The sequence below is a fragment of the Amblyomma americanum genome, chromosome 9 (assembly GCF_052857255.1).
Source record: "Amblyomma americanum isolate KBUSLIRL-KWMA chromosome 9, ASM5285725v1, whole genome shotgun sequence".
NCBI lineage: Eukaryota > Metazoa > Arthropoda > Arachnida > Ixodida > Ixodidae > Amblyomma > Amblyomma americanum.
Window position 1 is genome coordinate 111413444 of NC_135505.1, and position 27669 is coordinate 111441112.

Here is a 27669-nt window from a genome sequence, read left to right on the forward strand (position 1 = left end):
GGCGCGCGCGCGAACACGGCGACGGTTCCGCTAGGTGGCGTTAGCGACAACACCAGTTCAAACCAGCCCGGTGTAGTACAGCAGTGGACAACATCGATGAGAGAGAGATGTGGGAAGGGCAGAAACTAGCAAAAGACAAATAGAGAGAGAGAGAGAGAGTCGCGTGCCGACGCAGACACCGGTCGGGCGCGCGCGCGCGCCAGCACACGCGCGCGCTTTTTGTTTGTTGCCGGCGCCGCGCTCGGACGGTTAGGCGGGAAAAAGAAATCAGTGAAAGCCGGGATAGGCAGATGCGGCGTACGCGGACAGGGAGGTCGAGCGGGATAGGTCGGAGGGGAGGGGGGGTCACCTCAAGATCGACTCCGGCGGCGGGAGACCGTTACGCATTGTTGGGGAAAGGGGATATTCGGAGGGTCGCATTATTGGAGAACAGAGGTGTTCGCGGGAGGAGACTTTGGCCGCGCCATTGTCGCCTTCTTGCGACGTCTTTGGGCCGCTACTCATAACGGTTCTTTCTGTCGGTCGGATATAGTCGGGCGTTCCACCCCGCCGCCTCATTTGGTACAGCCACCTTGAAAAAAGCGGTTCCCGATCGCGATGCGGAGTTGCAGATGACTTAAAGTGGATAAGAAAGGGGAAAAGAGTAAGGGGGGGCTAATCGACCGAAGCCAACGGTTTCACCACGCCCCGTGTCAGTGGATAAGAAAGGGGGTATAGCAAGCAACGGTCACCGTGGTCGTGTTAAAGGTCACATACTACGTCCGCTTGTTCAATGCTCTCGACAGCTGGATTATGAGTGCTGTCATCCGAACCGCTCACTCGAACCGCTAACTGAAAGATCGCCAACTTCTGGAACGAAATTTATGTCATTATATGGCGGGTAAAAAAAAAAATTGTAAACTCACAAGAACTTGCCGACAGGCTCGCCACATTGTGCAATTCGCTCGTCCTGCCTTCATATCGATGTATTGGGCGCGTAAATCCTTTATTAGAGGAATTACCAGAAATAAGATCGCAAGCAGTTAACCTTTATTAAGCTTTCCACCCAAGACGGACATACCACCAGGCCAAGACCATGGTCGGCCCATTCTGAAGGAGCTGCAACTCATGTGGTTTCAATTACCAACCTCCCGCTCACGAGGCAACAACCCTCTGTTCGTGAAGGAAAACGCCTAACTGCCTATTACGTTAAACTGCGAATCGTTTTCGGCACGAAGCGGTGGCCAACTTTGCAAAAGGCTAATTTTGCAAAACAGTACAGATTTTTTTTTTTTTACATATATAAGCGGCACAGGGGTAGTTTTTTCTTTCAGTCTCCGGATTTCTAAACCAAGACGAGACTCTTTCGTAAGTGCAACGCTTGTCCGTGTTCTTTGCTATAAGAAGTGGCTGTGAAACCTCTAGAGCTTCACTATGTAGCCGTTTGGCAGCGCCTGTGTGAGTGTCAGTGATTAATTGCTCCAGCTCGTCAACGAATGACCGACGAAAAAGAAAGCCCCGATCTGTGGCAGGAGGCTTCCCAACTATCATTGCACGAAGAACAACGGCTACGCGCGCTACTACGGCAAAATAACTCCGAGTGACGTCACAAGCCAAATTCGCCGCCAGTTGTACAACCGCGGGCCCCCGTCTGTCGTCTCGTCCGTGTCCGCCAAGGTCGGCCAAGCGAGGCGGAAAAGACAGCCGCCCAACGCAAACGACCCTAACGGACTCGGCCATGTAGAAACGACATTTGGCACATGCCGGCCTACAGAGCTGCGCGTACGTACAAGCGATTAGGCAGAACAAAAAAAAAAAGGGAGAAACGCGGAACAGGTTTCGGCGTCGTCTGCCGGCCGCGGCGGCTACAAAAGCGGAAGTCGTCTGCCAGTCGGTTCAAGTTCTTTCCAGCTTTTTGACCCCCTTTTTCTTTTTACGTTATCCGCGTTCATTGTGAGGGCCTTTCGTACGCTGCAGGAAGAGCCAGCAACAAGATGGCGGCGCGAATCCCCGACAGTTGTCAGACGTGGGGTCTCGTGCAAATCCGTCTGCTCGCAACCGCGTCGTCTGCTAGGAGGGCAGACAACGAAAGGGAAGGCGCCGACGCATAACGGATGCAGCCATCCGCAGACTGGCCGGCACGCGCCGGCCTTCGCTTTCCACCGAGTCGTCTTATTCACGCGTAAAGTCAATGCGGCGTGAAATTCGCAAAGACTTGACCGCCGGCGGCGGAAAATGAGGCGTGAAAGACGGTGAGCGAAGAGTGTTTACGCTTCTGCTCGACCGCCTCGCGTAACTGCGGAGTTAGCTTCAAACCGTAGGCCCTTACCACGCTAAGCGTGACGCGTGGGACGTAGGCGTTACACCCGTTAAGCTCAGCGGTTTTATGTTATCCATTATGTAGGAATTAATTCCTTTATGTATGATTGAATGATGAATTTTTATGGTGCAAGGGCAACTGCGGCCAAAGAACGCCACGGAACAAGGTTTTTTTTTTTTTCTTTTACTGAAGATGGGGTCAAAAAACCATTTCTTCAAGCATTTCACCCTAAAGAAGCCGAGCACCAGGCCAGGGGAAAGCTTGTACCCATTGCATCACCGGTGGGTAACCGGCGGCACTGGGGATAGAACCCCGCACCTCCCGCATGCGAAGCGGATACTCAAACCACTAGGCCAGCACTGCGGTAATTCCTTTAAGTATACTCTTACTTTCCGCGAACTACAGTTGACTGAGCAGTCAAGCAGAAATCATTAAGATCATTTGAAGAGCACCTAAAATAATGCATTGATATTGTTTTGCCTTCATGTATGTGCATTTGTATATATGTACCCACCCTGCTAAGGTCTTGAACAAAGACCGCCGTGTGGATAAATAAAATTTAAAAAGAAACGACAACCGGATGCCTCCTAACGACAAATGCAACGTCCACTATAGCTAGCGAAGCTGCAGTGAACGAGGTTGTTCTTCCGGTGTACCGAAAAACCCGTACCCCTTGCAGAGGCAAGGATAAAAGGACTATGCCGGGAGGCGACGTTAACGCACCCACAGCCTCAACGCTCGGTTTCCTCGAGAAAAAGAAGACATCCTGCGGAGAGACCGCCTGCCACACCGAGCAAACCGTCTGGGCACAGCTCAACCCCTCCTTCATCCGAAGGAAGCTGTTGACAAAAGACGAAGAAGGAACTCGCAGACGAGGCGGGGGAAGGTCAGCACCCTCACCCCCTCCTTCAACCCCCCCTCCCGTAGCCCCATTCCGTCTCGTTGTCGGCAGCCGGGTTCAATTACGTCCCGTGCGTACAATGGACACCCGTGGCACGTGTCACAGCTGAGCCACCTGGGAGGACAACAGGACACCCGCCATTTGTGTGTGTTTGCACAGCCCGCCTCTCTCTCTCTTCGCCCTCTCAGCTGGCGACCAGAGAGCACCCCAACGAACCGTGGCCTCAGAGATTGTGGGAGGGCTACGATGATCTCCAAGGCCATTAAACGAACCGCGTTCGTGTCGTCTGCTGTTCGAGTACCAAAGCTTTGAAGGAAATGAGAGGTCAGCAGACGGCGGACACAAACTCTGCTATCTGCACTGCGAAACGATGATACCGATGCACTCCGGCAACATCTGGAAAAACCTATGGCATATGTGATAAACTAAGCGGTTGAGCAGGCAAGTGTAAGAGTGATGTCAATGACAGTTGAAAAGGGGGGAAAGTCGGAGATTTTCAGGGATGAATGTTTGGTAAAGTTTCCACGCAACGACATGTTACAGAGGACTTCAAGTGTATTGAGAGGCAAACTGGGGGTCTAATTATAGGGAGACAAACCAGCTCTTGGAGACAGTCAGGCACGCATATTTTTCGTGCAAAATGCACGGTCAGGGACCACCGAAGGTGAAACGCCAACAGGCTCCCCGGTTTGAGTTCACAACAGTCCCTCAAGACTCCTAACTGCCGAAAAGACCATGACAGACACCGGAATGCTAGAAGGCAGATTCACCGCTACAGTGTGATCAAAAGCCATGTCACTGCCGCGCAGAAAACAAAGCATTTCACGGCGCCCGCGATCCCCACGCTCGAAATTAAATCGTAAAAACGAACTTTATAAAACGCTCCTAACGTTGTACTCGCACGGACACGTTATAGGCCCAAACCCACTAGTAGACAAACTCTGTTAAACCATGCTGCCATTAAACTTGCGAGAACGCGTTATAAAACATATTAGCAGACGAACACAGGCGAATAGTGGCGGGCGTCGTCTGCTTGTCGGTTTAAGGGCAGACGACTAAACCGCCAACCACGAAAGCAGACTAACAAACTTAAATACACACAAGGTCGCGCGGGGCCTCAGTGGGATGTAGATGAGGGGGGAAGGGGTCCAAAAACCGACCAACGGACCGCGTCGCGTACACAATCTCAGCTGACCGGACGCAGATGCGGCGCCCGCCGGAAAGAGGACGCATCGGGAAAAACACCCTACCACCTGGAGTCGGGAGAGCGGCAACAACATCCGAACAGAGCACTGTTCACGGTCCACTATGCATGCAGATCACCCGCGCCGCCTCGACCGAGGGACCGTTGGCGGGATTCGGGAACCACGTCAAGACACGGGGTCAGTCACGACTTGATTTTTTTTTTCCCCCGGTAAAGACACGAGAAATATGCATCGACGGGCGCGGCAAACCAGCACGCGTTTAAGTGGCTGAAACTAGAATACAGGCGAGCTCTGTCGCGAATTATGTAAGTTTGAGCACTTCATATGCTGAAATGGTCAAAGTGCAGAAAGCTGAACTCACGCCAACGTCACTGTGGGAACTGGTATACTGCTGCTAGAACGTGTTTGTATATAAGGTTTAACGTCCCAAAGCGACATGGGCTATACGAGGGACGGTGCAGGATACAACTCAAGAACGAAGAGGCTTTTCCCCGCCAAAGGACCACCTTCCAGCCAATGGCGTCGGCCGATCTCGTGAATCTGCTATCCTGAGAATCCCAAGAATGAGTATCGGCCGACGCCATTGGCTGGAAGGGGGTCCTCTGACGTGGAAAAGCCGCTTCTTTCTGGAGTTGTAGCCGACTACAGAAGGTAAGTATACAGTTTCCTTGAATAAAATGTCGCGCAAAAGAGACGAGCACGGGAGCGAGACGAGACAAAACCGAACGCTTTTATTCAAGTATGTGTCACCAACTAGCCCAGCAACAAGTTTTATTGAACAGTTTCCTTCCTAGCAAAAAAAAAAAAAAAGACCGTTTGGCCTTGAAGCTGCGATGTTGCTCAAGCACTTTGCCGATGGTTTTCCAATTCCGTGCTCTCTTATACCCCTGTCACACGGGCACTTTCGATCCTCATTGAGCTCGATTTGCATCGAGATTTTCGAGCACGCTCGAAACATCCGTTGCTACACGGGCATTTTCAATGCTCATTGAGAAGTTTCCCTCATGTGTGTTAGGTGGCGCCAAATGTTCCGCCGACAGCAATAACATGGCGATGTCCGGCAACACTGTGCAGTCGGGGGCAGCGGCAGCCAAATCCGTAGCCAAATCTGTACATTGCGTATCTGCGCCAGGTTTTTGTGGCGCACCTCTGCTGCTGTGCGATGCAACCCAAGGGCCCGCAACGCCTCCGCGATTTCTGCATAGACTGCGGCGTTTCTCTTCTGGCGCCGCAAATCATTTAGGCGGTACTGTCAGCAGTCGATGAGAGCGGCTGTCTCGCGATCGCTGTCTCGCGCTCGCTCCACAGTTTCCGCTCCGACGAGCAGGAGGACGCCATCTTTGTTTACACTGACGGCGAAGCTTGGAGCGTGGTGTCGAGATTACTTTCAAATGTTTGCATATAAGCAGGCGTAGTACCTGAAAAATGTTCTGTATTACATTTTAATCAATTACAACGACAACAATTGTGGTTTGGTTTTGTTAACTTGTGTTTATTTTTATAGCTTTATGAGAGCGAGAGTTCTCGATTGTGCTTGGAACCTCAAGCACTCTTGAGGAATCGGCATCGAGTCAAGCAGGATCGAGCTCGATTGCGCTTGAAAGTGGCCGTGTGACAACCGTCGATCTGCATTGAGTTCGATGAGCATTGACTCAATGAGGATCGAAAGTGCCCGTGTGACAGGGGTATTAGTTAAGCAATGAAGACAGAACCGACGCGTCTGAAGCTATGTACAGGCGCGAGAAATATGAAAATGAATTAAATGTACACTTCTCACTCATGCTTGGAGAGCAATGTTGGAAGGCGAGAAAATAAGCCACGCTTTGGCTTGTGTAATGCAAGGTCCTATACATGCGCCAAAGAGCAGCCTTCATTTGTAGACTTCGTCGCATCGGCTTCAAAAGCGAGTCGTCGTTATAACGAAAGCATTACGATCAGGACCAAAACGCGGCTTCTTACAATAGCAGTTTTCGACAAAATCGTATTACTGCAACGGTGCCGACACACGCTATCCTGCGTGGTGCTTACGCCACAACAGCATACATGTCCATGACGTCTGCGCAGTTTCCACTACTGTTTGGTCCAGTTCTCGATGCCGGGAACGCAACGCACGTGCCTACATATAGCTTTCGTCTTATAAACACCCACACCTGATCGAAAGATGAACCTGACGCGAGCTACAACGGTATTTTCTTAACGATCGAGTCACGACTGACCCGGCAGAACAAGAATAAAAGAGCAAAAGCTGCGCCGGAAAACCGCTCAGCACCACGAACAAGTCGAAGCGTTGTACTACCGAGAACACGCATTTACAACCCAATTGGCCGGCCTCGAATAATCCAGGCGCCGCAGTCGTTGAACACGATATGCCCGCGCAAGCAGCGGCGTTAATTCTCCCGCGACTCGGCAAACATCGTGAAACAAAAGGCCCTCCACTTTTATATCGGTCGTAAACGAACAAAAGGGGCTATACGACCTAAACACGCTATAACACAGACCCCCCCGCCCGCGGAAAAAGTCACGATTTGGCCGTATTCGGAGGCCGGCAGAACGGAAGGAGGACCTTTGGCCGGCTCCGAAAACGTGGCCAGGGATATAAAACTTTACGACCCCCTTGGGAACAAAGGAGACGTCTTGATTCGTAAAACAACGCACGCGCGCGCAGCTCTCGGGATTGCGTGGGCGCGCGCGAGATAGAAGAAAGCCGAGTGGCCAGCCGGGTCGTGGCGTATACGCAGACTTCGCGACACGTGATCGACGTCGTGACGTCATCGGCGGCAAGTGTGAACCGCAGAGGGTGAGATGACCCTTGTTTGTCGTACCCATCCAACGTTATTTCTCTCTCGAAAAGGTGATGGCCGGAAGCAGACGAAACCGTTAGCGTCAAGTGTGCAGACGATGCGACTGTTAGGTCTCAGTGTTTCGTCTAATGAAAAAGAACCTGCAGATGGCGCCGGTTAGACTGCACCGCTTGCATAGCGGCTAATACGAGACGCGGTATTACGTTTTGGCATAGGGTTAGCCACGGTTAGCATACAGTCAACGCGTCATGTTAGCGTTAGCAAGCACACTTGGCGACCATATACTAACGGCATAAATTAGCGTTAACTGCTATAAAACCAGCTCCGCTATCTAGACCATAACGATAGCCTAACTGCGACTGAACTGTTAGAGATTAGAGCTCTAACACAGACATTAGAGCTCAATAGTGTTCTTACCATCGTAGGTCTACTATTCATTGAACGCGAGACGCTAATTTCCGGCGACGATATCCAGCAGTCTGTTTAGCAAGAAATAAATGCGGTCATGAAACCTGGACAGTACACGTCTTAAAAGAACATGGCCCCAACCAAAAGGACTTGCACTAATCCGTTAGTTCCTTAGGTGGCAAAAGGTATTCGCTAAGTGTAGTTCGCCCTACGCGAATCCACAGATACGATCGACTGATAAGAGTGAAATGACTGAAACCGGGGAAAAAAAAATCAAACAGCAAAACACCCACGATGGCTGCAAGCTTACCGCCGGAAAAGGCATGCCTCTAGGATCTTTTTTTTTTTTGTCCTTAGCTGCAGCTAAGAACAAAAAATCTGAGAGTTGAAACCACCGATAAATAGTAGCAGCGGCGTCGAATAGTCGCCTGCCTTTTCCGCCAACGCACCGGCACTCTTCCGTTTGTTTCGCGCCCTTTTCCACGCACACGTACAGATGGTTTCTCCAAAAAACGAGAGGGAACGGCAAACTCTATCCCGCGCATCTCGTCACCAGCAGGCCGCGAACAAGCAAGCGAAAAAACCAGGACACCGCTCTCTTTCAACAGCAGACGCAAGCCCCCAAACAGCGTGACAAAAGCAGACGATATACCGGCAAAACAACAAAAAAAAACGAACGCTGCGGACGCCGCCCCAATGGCGATGCACCTGCCGATGCGACCCATCCGAACAACGGGCACCAAAAATTAAAAAAAAAAAAACCTGTCCGTTTCATTTTTCGAACGGCGGGAGACCGCCAGTGCAACGGCAGCTGTGCCTGGGAATCGAGATAAACAATGGTTCGCGTGCACAAGTAGGCGAAAAGAGGGAAAACAAAAACACACGGACGTCGTGAGAAGAAACAACGTCGGTGCGAGCAGACGCAGGCTTGAAGATTCAACAGCAGGTGCGGGCAATCTTTCCTCACCGGCTTTTTCTTCTCGTCTGCTAACATTATAAATATACACCCGTCACGGAGGCCGCAGAAGCAGACGGCGCCGTCAGTATTCGGATCGAGAAATGGATTGGCTCGGCTTCGGACGAGCGGCACTGCCGGGGCTTGACCACGCGCGCGATGCACGTTTCCCCGACGAAAGCGTGACGACAACGTAACACATTGTGAACAATATCTCACTCATACGCGGGCTTTCGGCACCACGGTGCGGGCTGCGTTGCTGACGCTGGAGTAAACAGAACCGGGCCAGACACAATGGTTTCGGAATAGCGGCTTCGACAAGTGCAGTCGCAACGACTCCTCGCGCAGGACGAGTGATTTGCGTTCGAAACTCGAAGCTTTCAGGAGATCAAAAAAATAATAAACAGGCAATGCCGGCACGGCAACACCTGAAGTGCCACCGTGGGATCGAGGGAATGATGGAGACGTTGCGTTGTATCGGAGATTCAAATGGAATAACGGACACGGAGTAGGGCGGAACCGCGCATACTAAATATGCGCGTATGATGGAAAAGCTTTTTTTTTATTTCGTCACATATCTGAAGCGAGAAAACAAAAATGCAATTTGGCGAGTCAGTGCGAAAGCTTTCCGCCGCACCTTGTACGTGAAAAAAGCCGGAGGACGGACGAGAGATACAGTGGCGGTCACCCTTTACAGGATGCGCACAACCACCATCGTTACGTATTACTGAGGTTTTCAGCGCAACGAAGGCACACACAATAAAGTTGACAACACGGGCGTTTTGTGTGTGTGTGTGTGTCTTAGTTGCGCTGAAAATCCTGGTAATATGTCTGAAAACCAACTAGATCAACAGCTAACTCTCCTAAAGATATCATTACGCATAAAAAAAAATTGATTTGCCTTTCACAAATGCAGCTTAATGAACGTCAGTCACCATGCTAGGCGCTTTTGAAGCGTTTGTTTTTACAGTTATCTCCTCAGATTGTTTGCAATTTTATGGAATCCGTACATGATACTGCGGCTATGAAAGCCACACGGAGCTGGTTCCAAGTATTTTATTTTATTCTTACAGGCACTGCCAGCCTTATTATCGCCTTAGGCAGGAGTAGACAATACAAATCAACAAATTCAAAAACGGCAAAATCAGCAGAAAAAAAAACTTATTCCAATTCATGAGCGGCTGCGTTTTTATGGAGGAAAAACGCCAAGGCGCCCGTGTGCTGTGCGATGTCAGCGCACGTTAAAGATCCCCAGGTGGTCGAAATTATTCCGGAGCCCTCCACTACGGCACCTCTCTTCCTTTCTTCTTTCACTCCCTCCTTTATCCCTTAGCCGCCGCGGTGGCTGAGTGGTTACGGCGCTCGGCTGCCAGCCCGAAAGACGCGGGTTCGATCCCGGCCGTGGCGGTCGAATTTCGATGGAGGCGAAATTCTAGAGGCCCGTGTACTGTGCGATGTCAGTGCACGTTAAAGAACCCCAGGTGGTCGAAATTTCCGGAGCCCTTCACTACGGCGTCTCTCATAGCCTGAGTTGCTTTGGGACGTTAAACCTTTATAAACCAAACCAAACCTTTATCCCTTTCCTTACGGCGGGGTTCAGGTGTCCGCCGATATGCGAGACAGATACTGCGCCATTTCCTTTCCCCAAAAACCAATTATTAATCAGCAAACAAGATACAGGACGCTGAACGATAAACCAGAACAAAGACAAGATACTATTTACAACACGAATGTCATTTTGATGGTGGGGAGGCACTTAGGATTTATGCGCAAGTGCGCAGAGAAATGACGAAACCGTTGTGCAGTCAACCGTGTTGGCGGATAAGCATTCCAATCGCAAATGGTGCGCGGAATAAAGGAATATTTAAATGCGCAAGTCCTGCACGAAACACCTATAGGACTTTGTTGGTGTGATACGAGCGAGTTAGAGCGGAAGCTAGCGAGCATGCGACGTCGCTACCCCTATCACTACTTCATTCAGGCAATGGCTTAAAACACGGAATTTTCTTTTCTTTGACATCTTTTATCAGGAGCAGTCTGCATTTGAGTGCTCTCATCCCGATCACCGGAAACAAGCGCCGCACTAAGCGACGGGCATCGCTGAACACACAGCGAAGAGAACCCTTCAAAGATTAAGACGAACTAACCAAAGGCCGGAGATAAAACCGCGCTGCTCGCGGACGCGACAAAAGTCGACGAGATTTCTCCAGCTCCGCTAATCGCCTCGCAGACGTGTGCGGGCAAGTCCGAAGCAGACGATACGGAAATCCCGGCAGCAGACGGCCTTGTAAGGAGAAAAGCCTCGGGACGTCGCCCTCTGACGTCACTGACAAGGCGTGAGGCGGCTGCCTTCCGTAAGAGGCAATGAACGGATGTTCTATACCTGCAGAAGTTCACCGGATAAGGCTCCGCGTCGCGTCTCGTTTCCTGCATCGAAGCTCGGTTATGAGTCATGTTTGTCTTGCTACGTGTGACATTGTGAAAATACGTCAGGATGTTTCTTGTCGCTCAGGCAGCAATTAAGAGCGAGTCAATCGGCTATGAGTGCAAATGCGGCTTTGGAGAGGCAGAAATACGCTAACGGCCACTGAAGACAAGGAAAGCATAGGAGAATGCTACGTTTTTTTGTGGCCGCGTTGATTAAAGTGAAAAATTAGTCTCATTAGCATTTCAGATTGAAGATAACTCCGCAGAAAGTATCAGAAAAGAAGTTATGCCGGTGGGAACCGAACCCACGACCTCTTCATGTCCCGCTCAGTGCTCTACCAGCCGAGCTAGGCAGGCGGCTGCATCGCCTTTCACATCACTGTAGTCGGCGCAAAGGAAAACAGCCAGACTCTTCAATCGGTCATTCAAAACGAATGACAAACCAGTGTGATGATGCAGGGGAATTTTCTGCAGTATTCCCCAAACCGAACAAAAACACGAAAATTGACACGCGAGCGATTGAAGTACGCCGACATCGCTGTCGCTTTTTTACCGCATTCTCGTCGGTTCCTTTGAAAACTTTAAAAACAGACAAGCAGAGGTGGTTCGACAACAAAGCCTCACCGACAAACGAGTTGCGCACCCAGCACCTTCGCGGAGTGACAATGAACGACAGCATTCCGAGACGGGCAGTAGCTTCCTGCTCGGCAGAACTCCTACCCGTCCTAACCAGCGCGACTAAAGGCAGGCAGCTTGGCACATAAGTAAGCGGCAGCTGTCAGTCTCTCCAGACGCGCAGACGACATTTCGCCACCGGTAGCGACGCACGCTTTCGAGGCACCGACTAAACACGATCCAGCTACCACGTGTGTGAACAACGCAAGTCTCGAAGCAACCACGGGGCTTCTCTCTGCGTGGGCAGCACCTTTCAGCGACGACTTGGACTTGGAGCGCGGGAGTTTCGGTGTTCGCAACACTGCCTGCTCATAATTTAGTACGTCTTTCGCATTCGGCCGCCGGTGCAAAGCAGACGAAGCGTTCGCAGACGACACTGTGTGACCGAATCCAGTGCAATGGTGTGCAGGAAAATCGTCGGTGCCAACAAAGTGAGTGCTGTGTGTTCGCATCTGCTGGCCGGCGAAAGTTGGAATTGCCTAAAAAAAAACTAACTACATCCAGCAACCTGCTCAACTACGACTTTCCAGAAGAAGTCGTTTCCGTTTTGAGAGGGGGCCTGGAATGAAAAACTGCAAATTCGCCGCGGGCAGACGACGACACGAGCGCGAGGCTAGGCCTAGAGCTCAGCGTCCGTTACGGGCCATCACTACCGAAGGAGAGCTTATCGACGAATATAGGGTGAGTTGTAGACCCCACTTTTGTTTTATCCGCGGCCTTTTATCGGGAAACAGTGGAATCGGAGAGCACAGAGCCCTTGAACGACAGTCGCTGAAGTGCTTTCTTTTCCGTTCGTTAGATATAACGGCGCACCTCTTGCAAGAGGGGTCATACGAGGCGCGTTATCTAGAAACAAAGAGTCCAATCGATACGGCAGCAAAGACAATGAGTGTTGCACGCAGCCTGTCTAACGGCCACAGAGAGCTTTAGGCCTAACCCAGACTTCAAACGTAAGTTCCAGTAGGAGGGTGTAAGGACGCGTTTAGTGTCACCCTCCGACGAGTGGCATTCGTATAAAGCGTCACTCGCGCAGTGTCACATGATGAGCTTTAGTGACACTTGCCCCGTAGCGAGCTTGACAAACTCTAAGTATTCGTCACATCGAAGACAGAAGGGGGCAAGTAGTGAGATGCGCCAGTCCTACATACGCGATGTCAGAGACTCGGCTACCAAGTGGTTTCCAGGCGCGCAATAACATAGGCGCTTCCTACAGAGTTGTCGCACTGCCTAAACAAGCTAGGTTGAATACGGTACACGAATGCGATTGTTCAGTAGAACTGCAGCGCAGCTTGCATTTTACCTCACGCATCAACGTAAAAAAAAAAAAAAAATCGGCAGCTGGTAACACTGGTCCGCGGCGTCCTGTATTACTCACTGGGCAATCGCAACAGTAAACGAAATATGCGTTTTAATGTTTGAGTTTGTTAAACAAGCCAGGGATGCCTCTTCAAAGGAGGCCCTTCGGCCAATGTCGCCGACAGATTCCTCGTGACGTCACGGCTATTTCACTTGGACCTGCTAGCGTGATATCTCAGGGTGTGCCAGGTGGAATGAGGTTTAACCACGGCTTAATCGGAATAACCGCGACGTCATGAATATCGATTGGTGCCATTCATAGAGTTTCTTACTATCAACTAGATAGAGGCGCTGCACCTCAGCCACCATGGGCGCTCAAAACATCATGGGGCGATGAGCTACTTGGTGCGGGACAGTCTTTTTTTTTTTTAGGAACACAGAGTGGCGTTACTGAGATGTCCCATTTCGTCCCATGGCGCGCCCCCCCGCGCTGCAGACGACTTTGGCGCAAACGTAGTGCGCACAAAGCCATAGATGCTAAAAATGCAACAGCACACGACGCCATAAAGGTTTTTTTTTTCCGAAATGCCATAAAAAACCTCTTAATTTCTTTTCAAAATATTGGCTTTTGTGGTTGCAATATTTGGCCAATAGGAGAGCAAGCCATCACTTATTTTGGGCAAACTAATGCTTTTATGCTCGTTTGTTGCAATTTGTAGGCAGAATATTGAATGTTAGCGCATTCTTTGATTATCAAACCAACGTTTCTTTTCTTCATTAATTTTCGGCGAAACGTTGTAGTTCTGCTAGTCGGTAGCTCTCCGCACCATGATGCTTAGAGCGCCCATGGTGGCTGAGGTGGTCTCGAGGAAGCTCCATGCAAACTCCCCATAGGCGGGGCGCCAGCTTTCCCTCTAGTTAATAAGTAAGAAACTCTATGGTGCCATTGGCTGGAGCGATCACCTTTGAGGGGCATTGCTCACTTCGTTCTTGAGTCTGTCACAAAAGCTCTCATAGCTACACTCAAAACAGACAGGAGTAAAAATGTAGTAAGCTGTCGTCTAGCGCCCTCTCTTTTATAAAACAGTGCTAGATGACAGCTTACTCCCTTTATTACTCCCATATAGGCATATTTTTGTTTTAGAGTCCGTGTTATAGTACCTATATGTAGGAGTAAAGACCGCTTGGTTGAGTTTTTTTTTTTTTGCAGCGATGCTTAACTAGTTACATGAATGGATTGCCACATGAAATACGCTTATGTCTGGTAAACACCTTATAGTATAGTGTCATGACTAGTGGCTATGACGTCACAGACGAGTTGAGGCAGTTTTCATTCTACCCGACTCTCACGCCAGCTCGCCACCCCGAGTTAATGGTAATCGTACGTATTAAGATGAATACCTGCCATGCTACCAGAAACCGCAATTCACTTAAATCACCGCACTAAACCGGGGCTGAATTCGTGTATATTTCTTTAACAATTACTACCCAGTGGAAGCAACCTCACCATGTTGTGATGGAGAAACCGTTCCATTTATTTCAACAGCTCCTCAGCTGAGGTTAATTACCTTGGGGAGGTGTCGCCATTGCTGCGACTGCTTATTTATTTAATGGGTTTGTGACAAAGCTGCATTCCAGACTGCTGTGACCCAGTAACCAGGTTGCGGTAATCGAAAATAACTTTTATTCGCGAGCTTACAGTAACCATCACTATCGGGCGACAAAACATGTATGTTCAGCACTTGTGGCATCCTTCAGTAGAATAAAAATATCTCGCGCACGTAAGGCAGGGTAGCACGAAATCGCACAGCCGTTCCATTTTCCCACCCAGAAGGCGAATGCGCAAACAAAACGCCGCAGGTGATCGTTTTCTCAGAGCGCACTCTCCAGGTAGAGCGAGATAAGCTGGTGTGAGCCCCCTGGAATTCAAAGCATCTGCTCGTATCCTGCACAGATCAACCGCGGAATTCCGCTCCCTTGCGTCGCATCACAAACAGCTTGAACCGCCGCAGTCGCGGCCAACAACGTCTTAATATCCGTAGCATAGAAACACGAAGCCACTTTCTTCTTGAACACGACGCGGCCAAGCGCTCGACTTTATTTTTTCAAAATTTTCAAAATCAAACTGCGCAAAACCAGCAGCGCTTGGTTCAAAGAACGACCGGAAACCGAACTTCAAAGGAGGTCGCGTTCAAATTTCGCGCCCCTCACTATCATACCGCCAGCCTCATCGCAGATAAGCCCATTTCAACGGTTTTCGCAACCTCGTATTCAAACGGGAGTTCGCGGGGCCGCTGACAGAAACGCACGAGCGAGACCCCTCGCTACAAAATGAACCGCGCCGCCAAATTTAGCTCTTTCCACCGGCCGGCACGCAACCTTGGACTCAACTAGCCGGTTTCGTTAACGTGTCTAGACAAGTCAATCCTTTCAAAAGCGCGCCACATGGGCGCCAGAAATTTGTCAAGAAAAGCAAAGAATGGAGAGAGAGCGGGGGGGGGGGGCTAACAAGTGAGGAGGCTTAAGTGAAAGCAGCCGAGCGTCTCGAACGGCACACTTTCTCGGCATGCCTCTCTCCCTGAAAACGCGGCGGCGGGTGCCTTGGAAACGAACATGGCGGCGCTGTAGAGACGCGGCGCGATGGCGTTTTGCTTGAGCGCCCGCCACGAACAGGTGTCAGCAGAAAGTCGACACCGCGAGCTGCCTCACGCAACAACCTGCTACCGCCGTACAAGCTGTGTCGGCGGCCGCGCCGTTTGAAACGTCAGCGCAATGCAGGCAGTAGTACGGCGTGCAACGTGGCTGAAGCGTGCGTTGTTTTGTGCCGGCGGCGCAGAGAGCTACTCAAAGATAGCGCCGAAGCGCTGATCTGAATGACACGAAATGTAAACGCCGGGGGGGAGAAGGTTTTCGCGAGCGTTTGGTGGGTTGGAAGTGCTTTCCGCGCATCCCGAGGGACGCATTCAAATGACGGCCCTTGGGCTGGCGTACGCAGCTAAAAACACCGAGGCACACAACTGTTGAGCGACCGTTGATAATACTGTCACCGCTAACAGAAGACGTCCTGGGAACGAAAATTCAAAAAAAAATAAATGGCAAGCCGCAGTGCCTTGAGAAAGTATGAAAAAAACATTAGGGGGAGGCTGGTTATGTGGGGTGCACCCCTTTCACCTCGAGCTCTTTTTTTCTTTAACGCAAGGTCGATGCTCACTCAATGCTGTAAACAAGGTTCGAAGAAGGGGGAGGGGGTTGCGTGGGAATCTCCAGAGGATCTTTTGATAAAGCGCAGGGAGCCAGGAGTCCTAAGAAATTGATTCTCTTAAGCCAAATTCCTGCAGACAGGTTGACTCGCGCAGAACGGGGGGGGGGGGGGGGGGGGGGGGGGGTAGCGGTGGCAGACGCCCCCTTTTGCCAGTGCAGGCCGTCCGCGAATAAACATTCGGTGCCGTTATCAAACACAGCCGCATCCGGCACTGTTGTGGCAAGTCGCACGAGTCAAAACATTGCCGCGGTGATGGCTGAGAGGTCGACACGAGCCCATCGCTTCGCCCAGGCTGCCGCGTTTGACAGATGACTGTGGTGATGCACTCACCTGAACAGGCTGTAGCACTTTCTCACGCGTTTGGCCGGCGGCTCTGGCGGGGCAGTTTGCATCGGAGAGAAGGGATTCACGTTTGCGACTGCGGCTACCACGGGTGGAACCTGGATCCATCGCTGTCGGCTCACATGCTGGGTGCTGGGCGCCTCGGCACGCTGCAGCAGCGTCTTGGGCGTCTGCGGCGACCCAAACAGCCGCAGGGCCCTGATGCGCTTGTACGGCGGCGTGTCCTGTCGTGGCACCGGCATCACCTTCTGCACGGGAACAGACGGGGATCGCTCCAGAGAGCGCACCACGCCGGAGTCGGTGGAGCTGTTCAAGTCGCTCGACGACGACGGAGGCGACGAGTCGAGCTGCGCGTCGAACTCGGCGGCCGCGTCGCGGAACAGAGTCTTCGGGGAGAGGTGGACCGCGGAGCCACCGGCTACTTCCTGTCCTTGCCCCACGTCCATAGGTGTGGCCGATCGAAGGGCTTGCGCGAGGCGGCGCGGGGCGCACGGCGTCCGCGGACTGTCTTCTACAGCAGGCATCGGTTCGAGTGAGGCGTTCATCCCCTGCGGCCGCCACCGCCGGTACCGAGAAAAAAAAGCTGCTCCTCCCGCCGAAACTGCCGCCTTCGTGACGCATACGCACGTGACCATCCGGGCTCAACCAATGGGACACCGCTATCGCCGCGATGCCGGTTCCGGTTTTGCTCCGGGCAAATGGCGCAGCGCGTCGTCCGCTGCGTCACGCCTGTCCCTGAAACTAATGCGTGACGTCATTTCCCTCGCGCCGAATTCGAAAATGTGCATGTTCCCCACGCGCGCGCCGGCGTGCTCGTAACGGCCGTTTTGGAGCGGCGCTGTTTTTGTCTTTCTCTCCCAGCGGGGCGGCCTTTCGCGCTGCGTCCCATTCTTTGGAAGGAGCGGGGCAGCCCGTCTTTCGTTCAATTTGCCATTCATTCTCGCGGCAATGGGGTCAATTGGCGGCTCATATCCGTTAAGGGACGGAGCTGGCGTCAAACTGGAGCGGTATCTAGTCGCATGTTTACCGCAGGAAACTGACAGTTGGCGGCCCGACTTAATTAAAAACACGTAATCCGCGCTCGCCCAGTCAGCTCTTCGCTGACGTCTTCTTCGCACCTCACCACGTTATAAGAATGCATACAGCTGACTTATATTTCTGTAGCGTGGCTTTTGGCCTTGTTGGTAGTACATAGTTCCAATACACTGTAGCGCAGCAAAAGACGAGGACACAAGAGACGAGCGCTCGTGATGTTCGTCTCTCGTCTCTTGTGTCCTCGTCTTTTGCTGCGCTACAGTGTATTGGAATTATATTTCTGCTTGCTTTTTCAGGTGACCATCTTTGGCACAGCACGGATCAAGAAGCATTCAGTGATTTCAATAAATCTGTTCCTGAAAACATCTCGTTAGCAGTCTATATCCTTCGCCCACTGGTCTTCTTTCCGCCAACACTAAGTCAATGTCCACTGCGTCTTTTGGTGGCATAAATGATGACGCAAGTGCGTTTGTCTTTTTCTTATTTTGGAGGAGTTATAAGGCAGGATGGGGGGGGGGGGGGGGGGGGGGCTTTATTAGTGCGAAGTGTTTCCGGACAGCAACGCAGGAGCTCACTGAAAACTTGCTGTCATGTTCTTCTATCATTCCCGCCAGGTTTTACAGCGCTGATTTCGAGAACAAATAGTGGGATCGCCACTAACTGATCAGACGGCGCTCGGTACACCCTTCCAATCTACAGCGTTTCCCCTTCGATTTCCTGCACAATTTACTCACGCAGTCGATGCACATCATACTTTGCCCTATATGGCGATGTTTGTAAGCAAGGTGAGTTCATCGTTCCCGGCATAGCCGGCCACGGGTGTATTTTCGTCTGCTAGCAGACGACGACCTTCGCTGACGTCACCACTTGCATTGCGTCTCGCAAGCGTCCCGCCGCCGAAATGAGAGAGGGTGAAACATGAGACAGAGAGAAAAAAGTAATAATCCGGTCTGGACCGGATTGCCTCATCTCGGTGGCTCGGGATGCTCGGCCGATGACGTAAAGACACGGGGAATGTCCGCCACAAGTTTCGCAGACGTCGGGCCGACGTAATGTTTTGGAAACACGTGCGGCACACGCACCGAGGCGAGTATCGCGCATCACCTGATCCGGAGATCGCGTTTCGTCAACGGTTTCTCGTCGGAGTCTGGATTTCAAAAAACGCCGCGCTGTATCACTGTACACAAGTTCTTGTATAAAAGTTTCCTCTAGCGCATGGGGTTGATCTTGGCCTCATTCAAGCTTAGAGCCATGTAAATGAGTAAAATTTGCACAGATTCAAGTTCTTTGAAACGATGTTTGTTTGTTTTTTCTTGCAGTGATCGAGTGTCGGTGCTGTTGCAGGCGAGGACGCAGACAGCGAGAAGCAGAGGAAGAAGGTTAAGTTAGAGTTGAAGAGATGCTTTTGGAATGTTTTGGGTTCCGAGCAGGATAACTCCTTTCACCTTTAAATTTCTACATCAAATTTATTTGTTGCGATTCGTTCGCCTAATTCTAAATTAGGCTAATTGCAATTTAACAGACAGGAGACCTTCCTACCGTCAGCAAAAGAAACGAAAGCCTCTTTCAATATTGCAGTCCAAACTATTTTATCTCAGCTAGATATAATGCGCACATTATAATATGTCCGGATTATCAACCATTATCAGGTTATGGTGACATCGAGCTATGCTTACGCTCCCTCCGTCAATGTATGGACTCCGTGATTGGCTAATCAGCCTACGGACTAAATTCCGTATATTCAAAGCTTCCAGCAAAGCTAACTACAGGCTATACGATATCGGAAGCCTATGATGCCCAACTTTCATCTATATTAAACACATCTCAGACACAAAAAGAAATCATATGAGGTGACTGTTGAGGCGGAATCACTCCAAGAAAATTTTTAAAAAATTTCTGCGACACTCTTGAGAAGGCATGCCGTCTCACGTTTGTCAGTTTCTTGGGGAAAACACACTTGTTAATTGTTCAGTGTTTTAAAAACATGGACCATTGTATAAGCAAACTCATAGATAAAATGTTCGTATTATTATAACGTTCTGTTCCCAGCATAATGACCTTTGTTGCTTACAAGCCGTTAAGCCAAATCTAAATTACTAATTATACAAGCTCCTGTCTTCAAATCGTATATAACTCCTTCTCGCTGAAACTGAGTCTGCTTAGAGGATTGTCTATTAGCCGCAGTGTAGGCCATTTTGAATCTTCAGGGAGCGAGCGAATGCCCAGTGAAATATTAACTGAATGTTGTACGTGGTTTACACCACAGTATGATCTTGAGCGAGCCGTTTTCTTCGGTTCCTCTTTTGGACAAACACCGTCTGAGTCAGCCCCGTGAACGAACTCAACCAGCTGACATGTCATGTTCCGATTATCTCTATTCAGAGCTGAGTCAAAAATTCTCCATGGCTCCCTCTTATCGGCCCGCCTCGCACGAGCAGATGGAGACCAACCTGCACTTATCAGCGCGAGAAGCCCTTATCATTCACAGTGCTTGCTCAGGCATAAATTTGTTTCTTACTCGCAGAAGACCCTTGTGTGCATATGAAATCGAGCTTATCTTTAGCAGGAGGGTAACAGAAGAAAGGAGAGATTATCACAGCAAGACGCTAGGCTGGCACTCAGTGTTACTTATCTCCTTCTCAAAGGTCGTCTACCCATGGTGACCGACCTTGCAGCCATTCAGTTCTTATCAATGTCCTTAGCTAAATTTTAAACTCTAGCTTAAACGGTCCCAGTTGGACATTAAGATTGCTTTGGGCACCTTACGGATGTTCAGAACGTCCGCAGGATGTCCAAGAGAGTTCCAGTGCCCATTGGGAGCGTCTCAATCATGGCGGAACCATGGACAATGTCGCACCTGACTCAGCGCTGACTCACTTCACTGACTCACGCCGCTGGCCTCATTCCGGAAGATAAGCGAGAACCTGATCCACCTGTCACCAGTTGGGACTTTTTTTTTAATTTTTATCCTGAATTAGGTCAGTGGAACTTTGGTTGCCCGGAATTAGGTCAGCGCATGAATCGGGGGAACTTTGGTTGCCCGGAATTAGGTCAGCGCATGAATCGGGGGAACTTGGGTTGTCCGGAATTAGGTCAGCGCATGAATCAGGGGAACTTGGGTTGTCCGGAATTAGGTCAGCGGCATGAGTCAGGAGAACTTGGGTTGTCCAGAATTAGGTCAGCGGCATGAGTCAGGAGAACTTGGGTTGTCCAGAATTAGGTCAGCGGCATGAATCAGGAGAACTTAGGTTGTCCAGAATTAGGTCAGCGGCATGAATCAGGAGAACTTTGGTTGTCCAGAATTAGGTCAGCGGCCTGAATCAGGGGTACTTGGGTTGTCCAGAATAAGGTCAGCGGCATGAATCAGGGGAAATTGGGTTGTCCAGAATTAGGTCAGCGGCATGAATCAGGGGAACTTTGGTTGTCCAGAATTAGGTCAGCGGCATGAGTCAGGGGAACTTGGGTTGTCCAGAATTAGGTCAGCGGCATGAATGAGGGGAACTTGGGTTGTCCAGAATTAGGTCAGCGGCATGAATCAGGGAAACTTGGGTTGTCCAGAATTAGGTCAGCGGCGTGAATCAGTGGAATTTGGTTGCTTGGTACACTGATGTATAAGTGGATTACCGCTCTGTTCCACAATTGGTATAGGCTGCAGGATTCAGACATATTCCAGAAAAGAGAGCAAACAATGTATAACAAAAAGAAGAAAAAGTTATGGAGAAGCCAGGCATGTAGCCAAACGTTTTTTCGGGAGGGTCCCGAGGCAGTAGTATAGGGTGAAGCTGTGGGGTGGAACGACCCATGCCTAACAGGAACACTGCTTGTGGGTGGCGAGGGGTGGGGCTTGGATACTTGCTTGGCAGAAGCACTGACTGACAGGTGCGTATGCGACGGATGAGGTCAGTCCAATGAGTCATACGAGTTGACTCACCGTTGTTGAGAGTTGTTCAATGCGGAAGTATTATATGACTCATCATGAGTCATCAATAACGAAACCAGGCGTTGTCGTCGTTGGCCTTAAAAGTGGGCCCAAAAATCCCTAATGACATCACCGTGGTATCAAAGAAAAATCAATTTTCTTCCAAAGGTGCCGGGATTTAAACCCATGATTTTCAAACTGCGAGGCGAGCACGGATGCCATAGGCCACAAATTATTGTTGTAAATTTATTTACTGTTTAGGGTGAAAAAAAGATTGCAGCACCAGCCGAGCAAAATAATCCAATAGTATTCAAAGTGGGGACCGTAATTGAGGCTGCGCTGTGATTCAAGAACGTTTTAAGTTTGCCAGATCACTCAACACTGCCATCCATTCAGGTGCTCGCTCTGAGCATTGTGAAGTTCTTGGGCCACAAAACCGAGTTGTTTCCCGACCGCGGCGGCAGCGTTTCGATGGAGGCGAAACGCAAAGGCGCCCGTGTGCTGTGCGATGTCAGTGCACGTTAAAGATCCCCAGGTGGTCGAAATTATTCCGGAGCCCTCCACTACGGCACCTCTTTCTTCCTTTATTCTTTCACTCCCTCCTTTATCCCTTCCTTACGGCGCGGTTCAGGTGTCCGCCGATAAGCGAGACAGATACTGCGCCATTTCCTTTCCCCAAAAACCAATTTTCTTCCAGGCAAACAAAGGTGAACCTTGAATATTTGTTGTCTTACGACTGTATACTAATGAGTGGTTCTGCCATTAGAAGGGAAGAGGTAAAAATTGAATATAAATAAAAATTAAAATGAATAGCAAATAAAAAGTAAAAAAATGTTTTCGCATTAGGTAAGTACTTTCAAGTGCCCTCAATAATTTTTTTCCCTTCCTTCATAAGCCCCGCGTATGGCATGAAACAAAGGAAACGTATCAAGGTTTAGCGCATAGCGACAGGTTAGAAACGCCGTGATGTATTATCGCAAAATCACATTCTGACCCACTCGACTGCCTTTTCGCTTACAGAGCTAGAGCGTATTCTTGTGATGACAGTTTGCGCAATGCTGACGACACGCCTGTCCTCTATTCTTTTTTTCCCTTTTCGCCTGCTTCTTTTTTGATTTCTTCTGTCTTTGCTCAAGTAATGCCTCGGTGCCGTCTTGCTAGGCGATGAGTCACCGCAAATGGTGACGCATCGGCCGGCGCGCCCAACAATGCCTACATTTGGCTCAGCGCCAAGAAATAGGGGCTCGTCTTGCACTGAGTTACGCATGCACATGCACAGGGGGTTTTCCGTAATGAGGATTCGAGATAAAGACATATGAGCCCTGCCCAAGTCACGTAGACGCAGCTGTCTGCATGGAGCGCATATGTAATTTATAGAAATCCTTATCGCCCCAACTATAGTTCGGCTCCAAACATCTCTTCTGAATTCTCCAGACAATCAAGGGCAGACTACGGTCGAACTTTTTGCCTTTACCTTTTTATCTGCGCAATCTTTTATTCCGGCATGCAGTACTATGCACCTTCTGTGACAGTTAATTTATGCATTGAACCGGACCTGTACCGTGTCGCGGTTTTATAAACGACGGGAAGCTGAGATATGCTCTTGTGAGTTTTCTCCTTGCATCACAACTCGCAATGACAGTCATGTGCGCCAGCGCCGTGTGCTTCGCATATCGAAGTTCGTTGTCAAGCGTGCGCAATTAATTCATTGGAATCTCCGCCAAGTGTCACTGACGTCTCTTCGTCGCTGCGAAGTGTGCGAGATAGTCGTGTGTGAGTACTGAAACGTTGTCTGCGCTATACATGCAAATGTGGAGCAGAGAGAAAAGAGCATATGCAAATGTATAGTTTAGCGTGACAGATTGTCTCAAGGTGGCGAAACGGCCGACTCACATAATAACCACGCTGATAATCTAATCGCAGTGCCGATCTGAGGATGCATGTTTCCTCTGCAGATATGCTCCTGTTTTTTTTTTTTTGCGCAGTCACTTTTCTCTACTGAGACGCAGTCACCAAGAACGAATCGAATAGGCCATCAATGTATTCTCTATCACATATAGTATGCTCAATATCGAATAAGCAGAAGTCTGTTTCAGGCGATCTCAAACTATTACGCTACCTTGTCACTGACATTGAATCGGAAGCTTATCTCGCCACTCGCAATCTATTGTCGTGGACGGAGCGGTTAACTCGAACCCTGGCTCCGTCGGGTATAGCTTGTCCGAGCCTTCGGGCTGAGGAAAGAGGGAACTTGAAGTTAGGGAAGATGAAAATAAACGTGTTTAATGGCACCTTGGTGAAAATTATTTGCATATTTAGGGGAAAAAAAACAGTCAAAATTCCAGAGTTCATGCGTGGAGCGACTGGATGAGCTTTGTTGCCAGGGCCCGGAGCTTCCGTTCCCCCTCAGCACGCTCCTTAAACCCCCTAAGGTTCCGCCCCTTCATCAGGCGGTGGCCAATCCAACACGAGGCACATTTCTCCAAGATGGGAAAAGTTGCACAGCACGTAGCAAGCGGAGGCACTAGTTGCAGAGTCCACCCGTGGGAACGGGCGAGGAGGAATCCCAAGTCCGCTGCAATTTCGCACATTGGTTTAACGGTATTGCAAGGGGCGCGTGTCCATTGAAAACACAGGTGAGGAGTGAGGCGCCGTGGGCTTCAATTAACGGCGGCGGGCTCTGTCCGGTAGGGCCGGCTCCTGTCAGAGACGCGGCTAATTACTTGAAGACACCGTTCCCCTAAACTCCGCAGGCACATTCACAATCAAGCATCTTTTCTTTTTTTGTGGGGTCATCGGATGGTCAAACGTCGTGTTGCCAGCAGGGTTGTAACACTATATAGATTATAAATATTACAGTGTATACACGCACGCCCCGCCTTTAATTTTGTTACAAACAGACTTGACCATGGGTGGAAGATTAGAGAAATTAAATGCAAAACTAACACTTATCAAAACGCATTTTTCCCATCTAGCATTCATGACTGGAATCGCCTGCCCCATGAAATTGTTGAGTGCCGTTCCGAGTCTATGTTCCGCGCGTTACTGTCGGATGTATGAGTGCGCAGTTGGCTTTCTTTTGGCTTTTTTAATCACGCGGTCTTCGTTCTTGTTGGTCCAGCATCATTTGGTCAGTTGGCTTTTTTTTCGTCATGTCTTTTTGTTGTTTCATATTTCATTCATTTTGTACTTGCTGTGTCATGCCTTGTTGTATTGCTTTTTTTTCTTCCTCTTTTTTTTCTGGCCTATTCTTCTGTTATGTATGCTCATCCCCCCTGCAATAATGCCTTCGGGCGCTGCAGGTATTTCCAATATATATATATATATATATATATATATATATATATATATATATATATATATATATATATATATATATATATGGTCGAGGGTGGCGCTGGTGAACACTCTCAAGGCTCTCTTACACCCAGTAAACATAAATACACACGAGAGCAGCAGATTGGACAGCCGTCGCCGTAGCTCAGTTGGTAAGAGCACCGGACGCGATATTCGGAGGTCGTGTGTTCGGATCCCACCGGCGGCATGGTTGTTTTTTCTGCTGTTTTATAAGTAATCTTCTTTAAACCGATTGATTGGCACTACAAATTAAAAAAAAATTAAAAACATTCCTCTATGCACCTTGGTTTCGGTGACTGTTGGCTTCCTTATTATATATATATATATATATATATATATATATATATATATATATATATATATATATATATATATATATATATATATATATATCAAAGGCGGGGCTTGTATACATTGTACATATTTATATAGATTACGAGTGGCGAGATAAGCTTTCGATTCAATGTCAGCGACAAGGTAGCACTCATGAGCCTTTCTTGGCTCATGAGTAGCGTGGACGGAAGTTGTCCACACGAACTGTCAATAGGTTTATGGTAATTAAAATAAAATGTAAAAGTTGATAAACAGCATATGTAAAGAGTGTAGTGGTAGTAAATAGTAAAAATGGCGATAGATAGTGATAATGATATATCTAGTAACTGCTAGGGATAATGATAGTTCTAGAGATAGATTGCGATATAAGTGATGACAGCGATGATGATAGCGACTGTGATAGTTGGTGATAGCAATGGGAAAGTAAAGAATAAAACAAAGAATAAAAACAAATGGAAAAGTAAAAACAGAAATAAAAAGGAAGTGAGAAAGAGAGGGAAAGGGAAACGCTTTCGCATTTCCGCTCCTAAGCGGTCTTAAGCGCAATCCTGTAATTCTTTTACCGCAGTGTCTGGCAACAGTGGACACCATTACTGTGAATTCGGGACAACGCCCAGGCAGTGCCGCCAAGCCTAGCAGCATATCACGTTCTGTTCCGCAGCCCCTCGGTCATTCTCCGTTTCGTTACGGATGATGTCAACGCGCCATTTTTAAGTGTTCAAAGCCATGCGCCACATGGTGGCAGCCAAAGGAACTACATAGAAGAGCTCGTCCCGAATCATCTGAGCAGCCCGCTTGTTATCAGTCTTTCAAGATTTATTTTTATTGTCTTATTTTCATCGACTATTAATCTCATCTGAAAGTCGTGTGCTATTAATGGAAACTACGCGCTCAGCGTGCATAATCTAGAGTCGACACAGTCTTACCTTATAGTCATTAAAATGTTCAAGAAAATTTAACAGGAACCAAATGAAAATTTCTTATGAAATAATAGGGAAGGGAAAAAATTAGATGAGAGAGCTCTGCTGGAAGACTGGAGCTGTGAGAGTAACCGGGCCTAGAAGACTTCTTTAGATGTCCAGCATATGTTGTTCGACGGGAGTTAACCTCATTGTCGCTTGCAGAGCCTATGTGAACCGTATTCCCTGATTTTAGTTAGATATATTTTGTGCATGTGTTAGTAATTTTTTTCATGTTCCCTGTCCATTTTTTCGTCTTCGTATTTAAAGTAAGCAAATTATGCAGAGGCACCAGTTGGTCAGACATAATATGTCCCCGAAGATCGGACACCCAAAACCATGCACGAAACCTCGCCGACTGTACCCGCATACGCCAAAGCACCAGTAATTACAAAAACACCACCAATAATAAAAATAATAATTGGTTTTTGGGGAAGGAAAAATGGCGCAGTATCTTTCTCATATATCGTTGGAAATTTGAAGCGCTCCCTAAGGGAAGGGATAAAGGAGGGAGTGAAAGACGAAGGGAAGAAAGAGGTGCCGTAGTGGAGGGCTCCGGAATAATTTCGACCACCTGGGGATCTTTAACGTGCACTGACGTCGCACAGCACACGGGGGCCTTAGCGTTTTGCCTCCATAAAATGCAGCCGCCGCGGTCGGGTTCGAACCCGGGAACTCACCACCGTACACTAGATTCAGAATACAGTGCGGTCTGGCGGCAACTGCACGCAAACTGCTACACCTCACCCTAGGCCCTTCATCGTTGCCACCCTACCTTAACCCTCTCACTCTGCTCAACACGTGGGGCGACAAAGGTCACCCTCGTGCACTACCCCCAACCCACGGCAGTTCCACCCAACCTATCCCTCCCCTCATCGGAGGCCGCTCTGCGAGTTGCTCAACCAGATGGCCAAACATGGACTCTTGGACAAGCAGGAGCTCACCCTTGAGGACCTTCTGTTGTTCTGTTAAAATAAAGTTGTATACATCCAGCCTTGCGTGTGAGCCAAATGTCGACTTTAAACATTTCAAGATTTGGTCTGCAAAATAACAATGTATGACTGCAGGCGAGTGACACCAGCACGAGCTTCGGCGCTTGATTTGTCTCCAAATAAAGTGTTTCTCTCTCTCCCTAACGGCGATCACTGCAACTGTGGAGATTGTTCAAGTCAGGGCCCAACTAAAGCGGAGCGCGCCGTGACGCTACTGGTTTCAATGCGAAAACATTATCCCTTACAAAAATGGTCTATATACAGTCTATAGACTTCTTATAGACTCTATTGCCTTCCTATAGATATTTTTTTTGTCTGTTCATAGTCTATAGACAAAAAGTCTACTGAAAGTGTATGATTTAGAGATTGTCTATCCATAGACTTTGTATTACCTACAGACTGTTCTCTCTAGGGCTCGTCTATAGACTTTATAGGCAGAAGTCTATGGACAGTCTACAGACTGTCTGAAGAAATTTTTGTATGGGATATGGCTGATCGGCAAC

At 49.2% G+C, this 27669-nt stretch overlaps 1 protein-coding gene across 1 annotated transcript in view; it reads right to left on the minus strand.

Moving 5' to 3' along the window:
* The window catches only part of LOC144104079 (wee1-like protein kinase 2), a 35655-nt gene extending 18491 nt beyond the window's left edge, over positions 1-17164 (minus strand). Inside the window, exon 1 of the mRNA XM_077636874.1 lies at positions 16560-17164. Coding sequence (XP_077493000.1) covers positions 16560-17116 — 557 coding nt within the window. The 5' untranslated portion in view covers positions 17117-17164. The remainder of the gene's footprint in view (positions 1-16559) is intronic.
* Positions 17165-27669: the final 10505 nt, after the last annotated feature.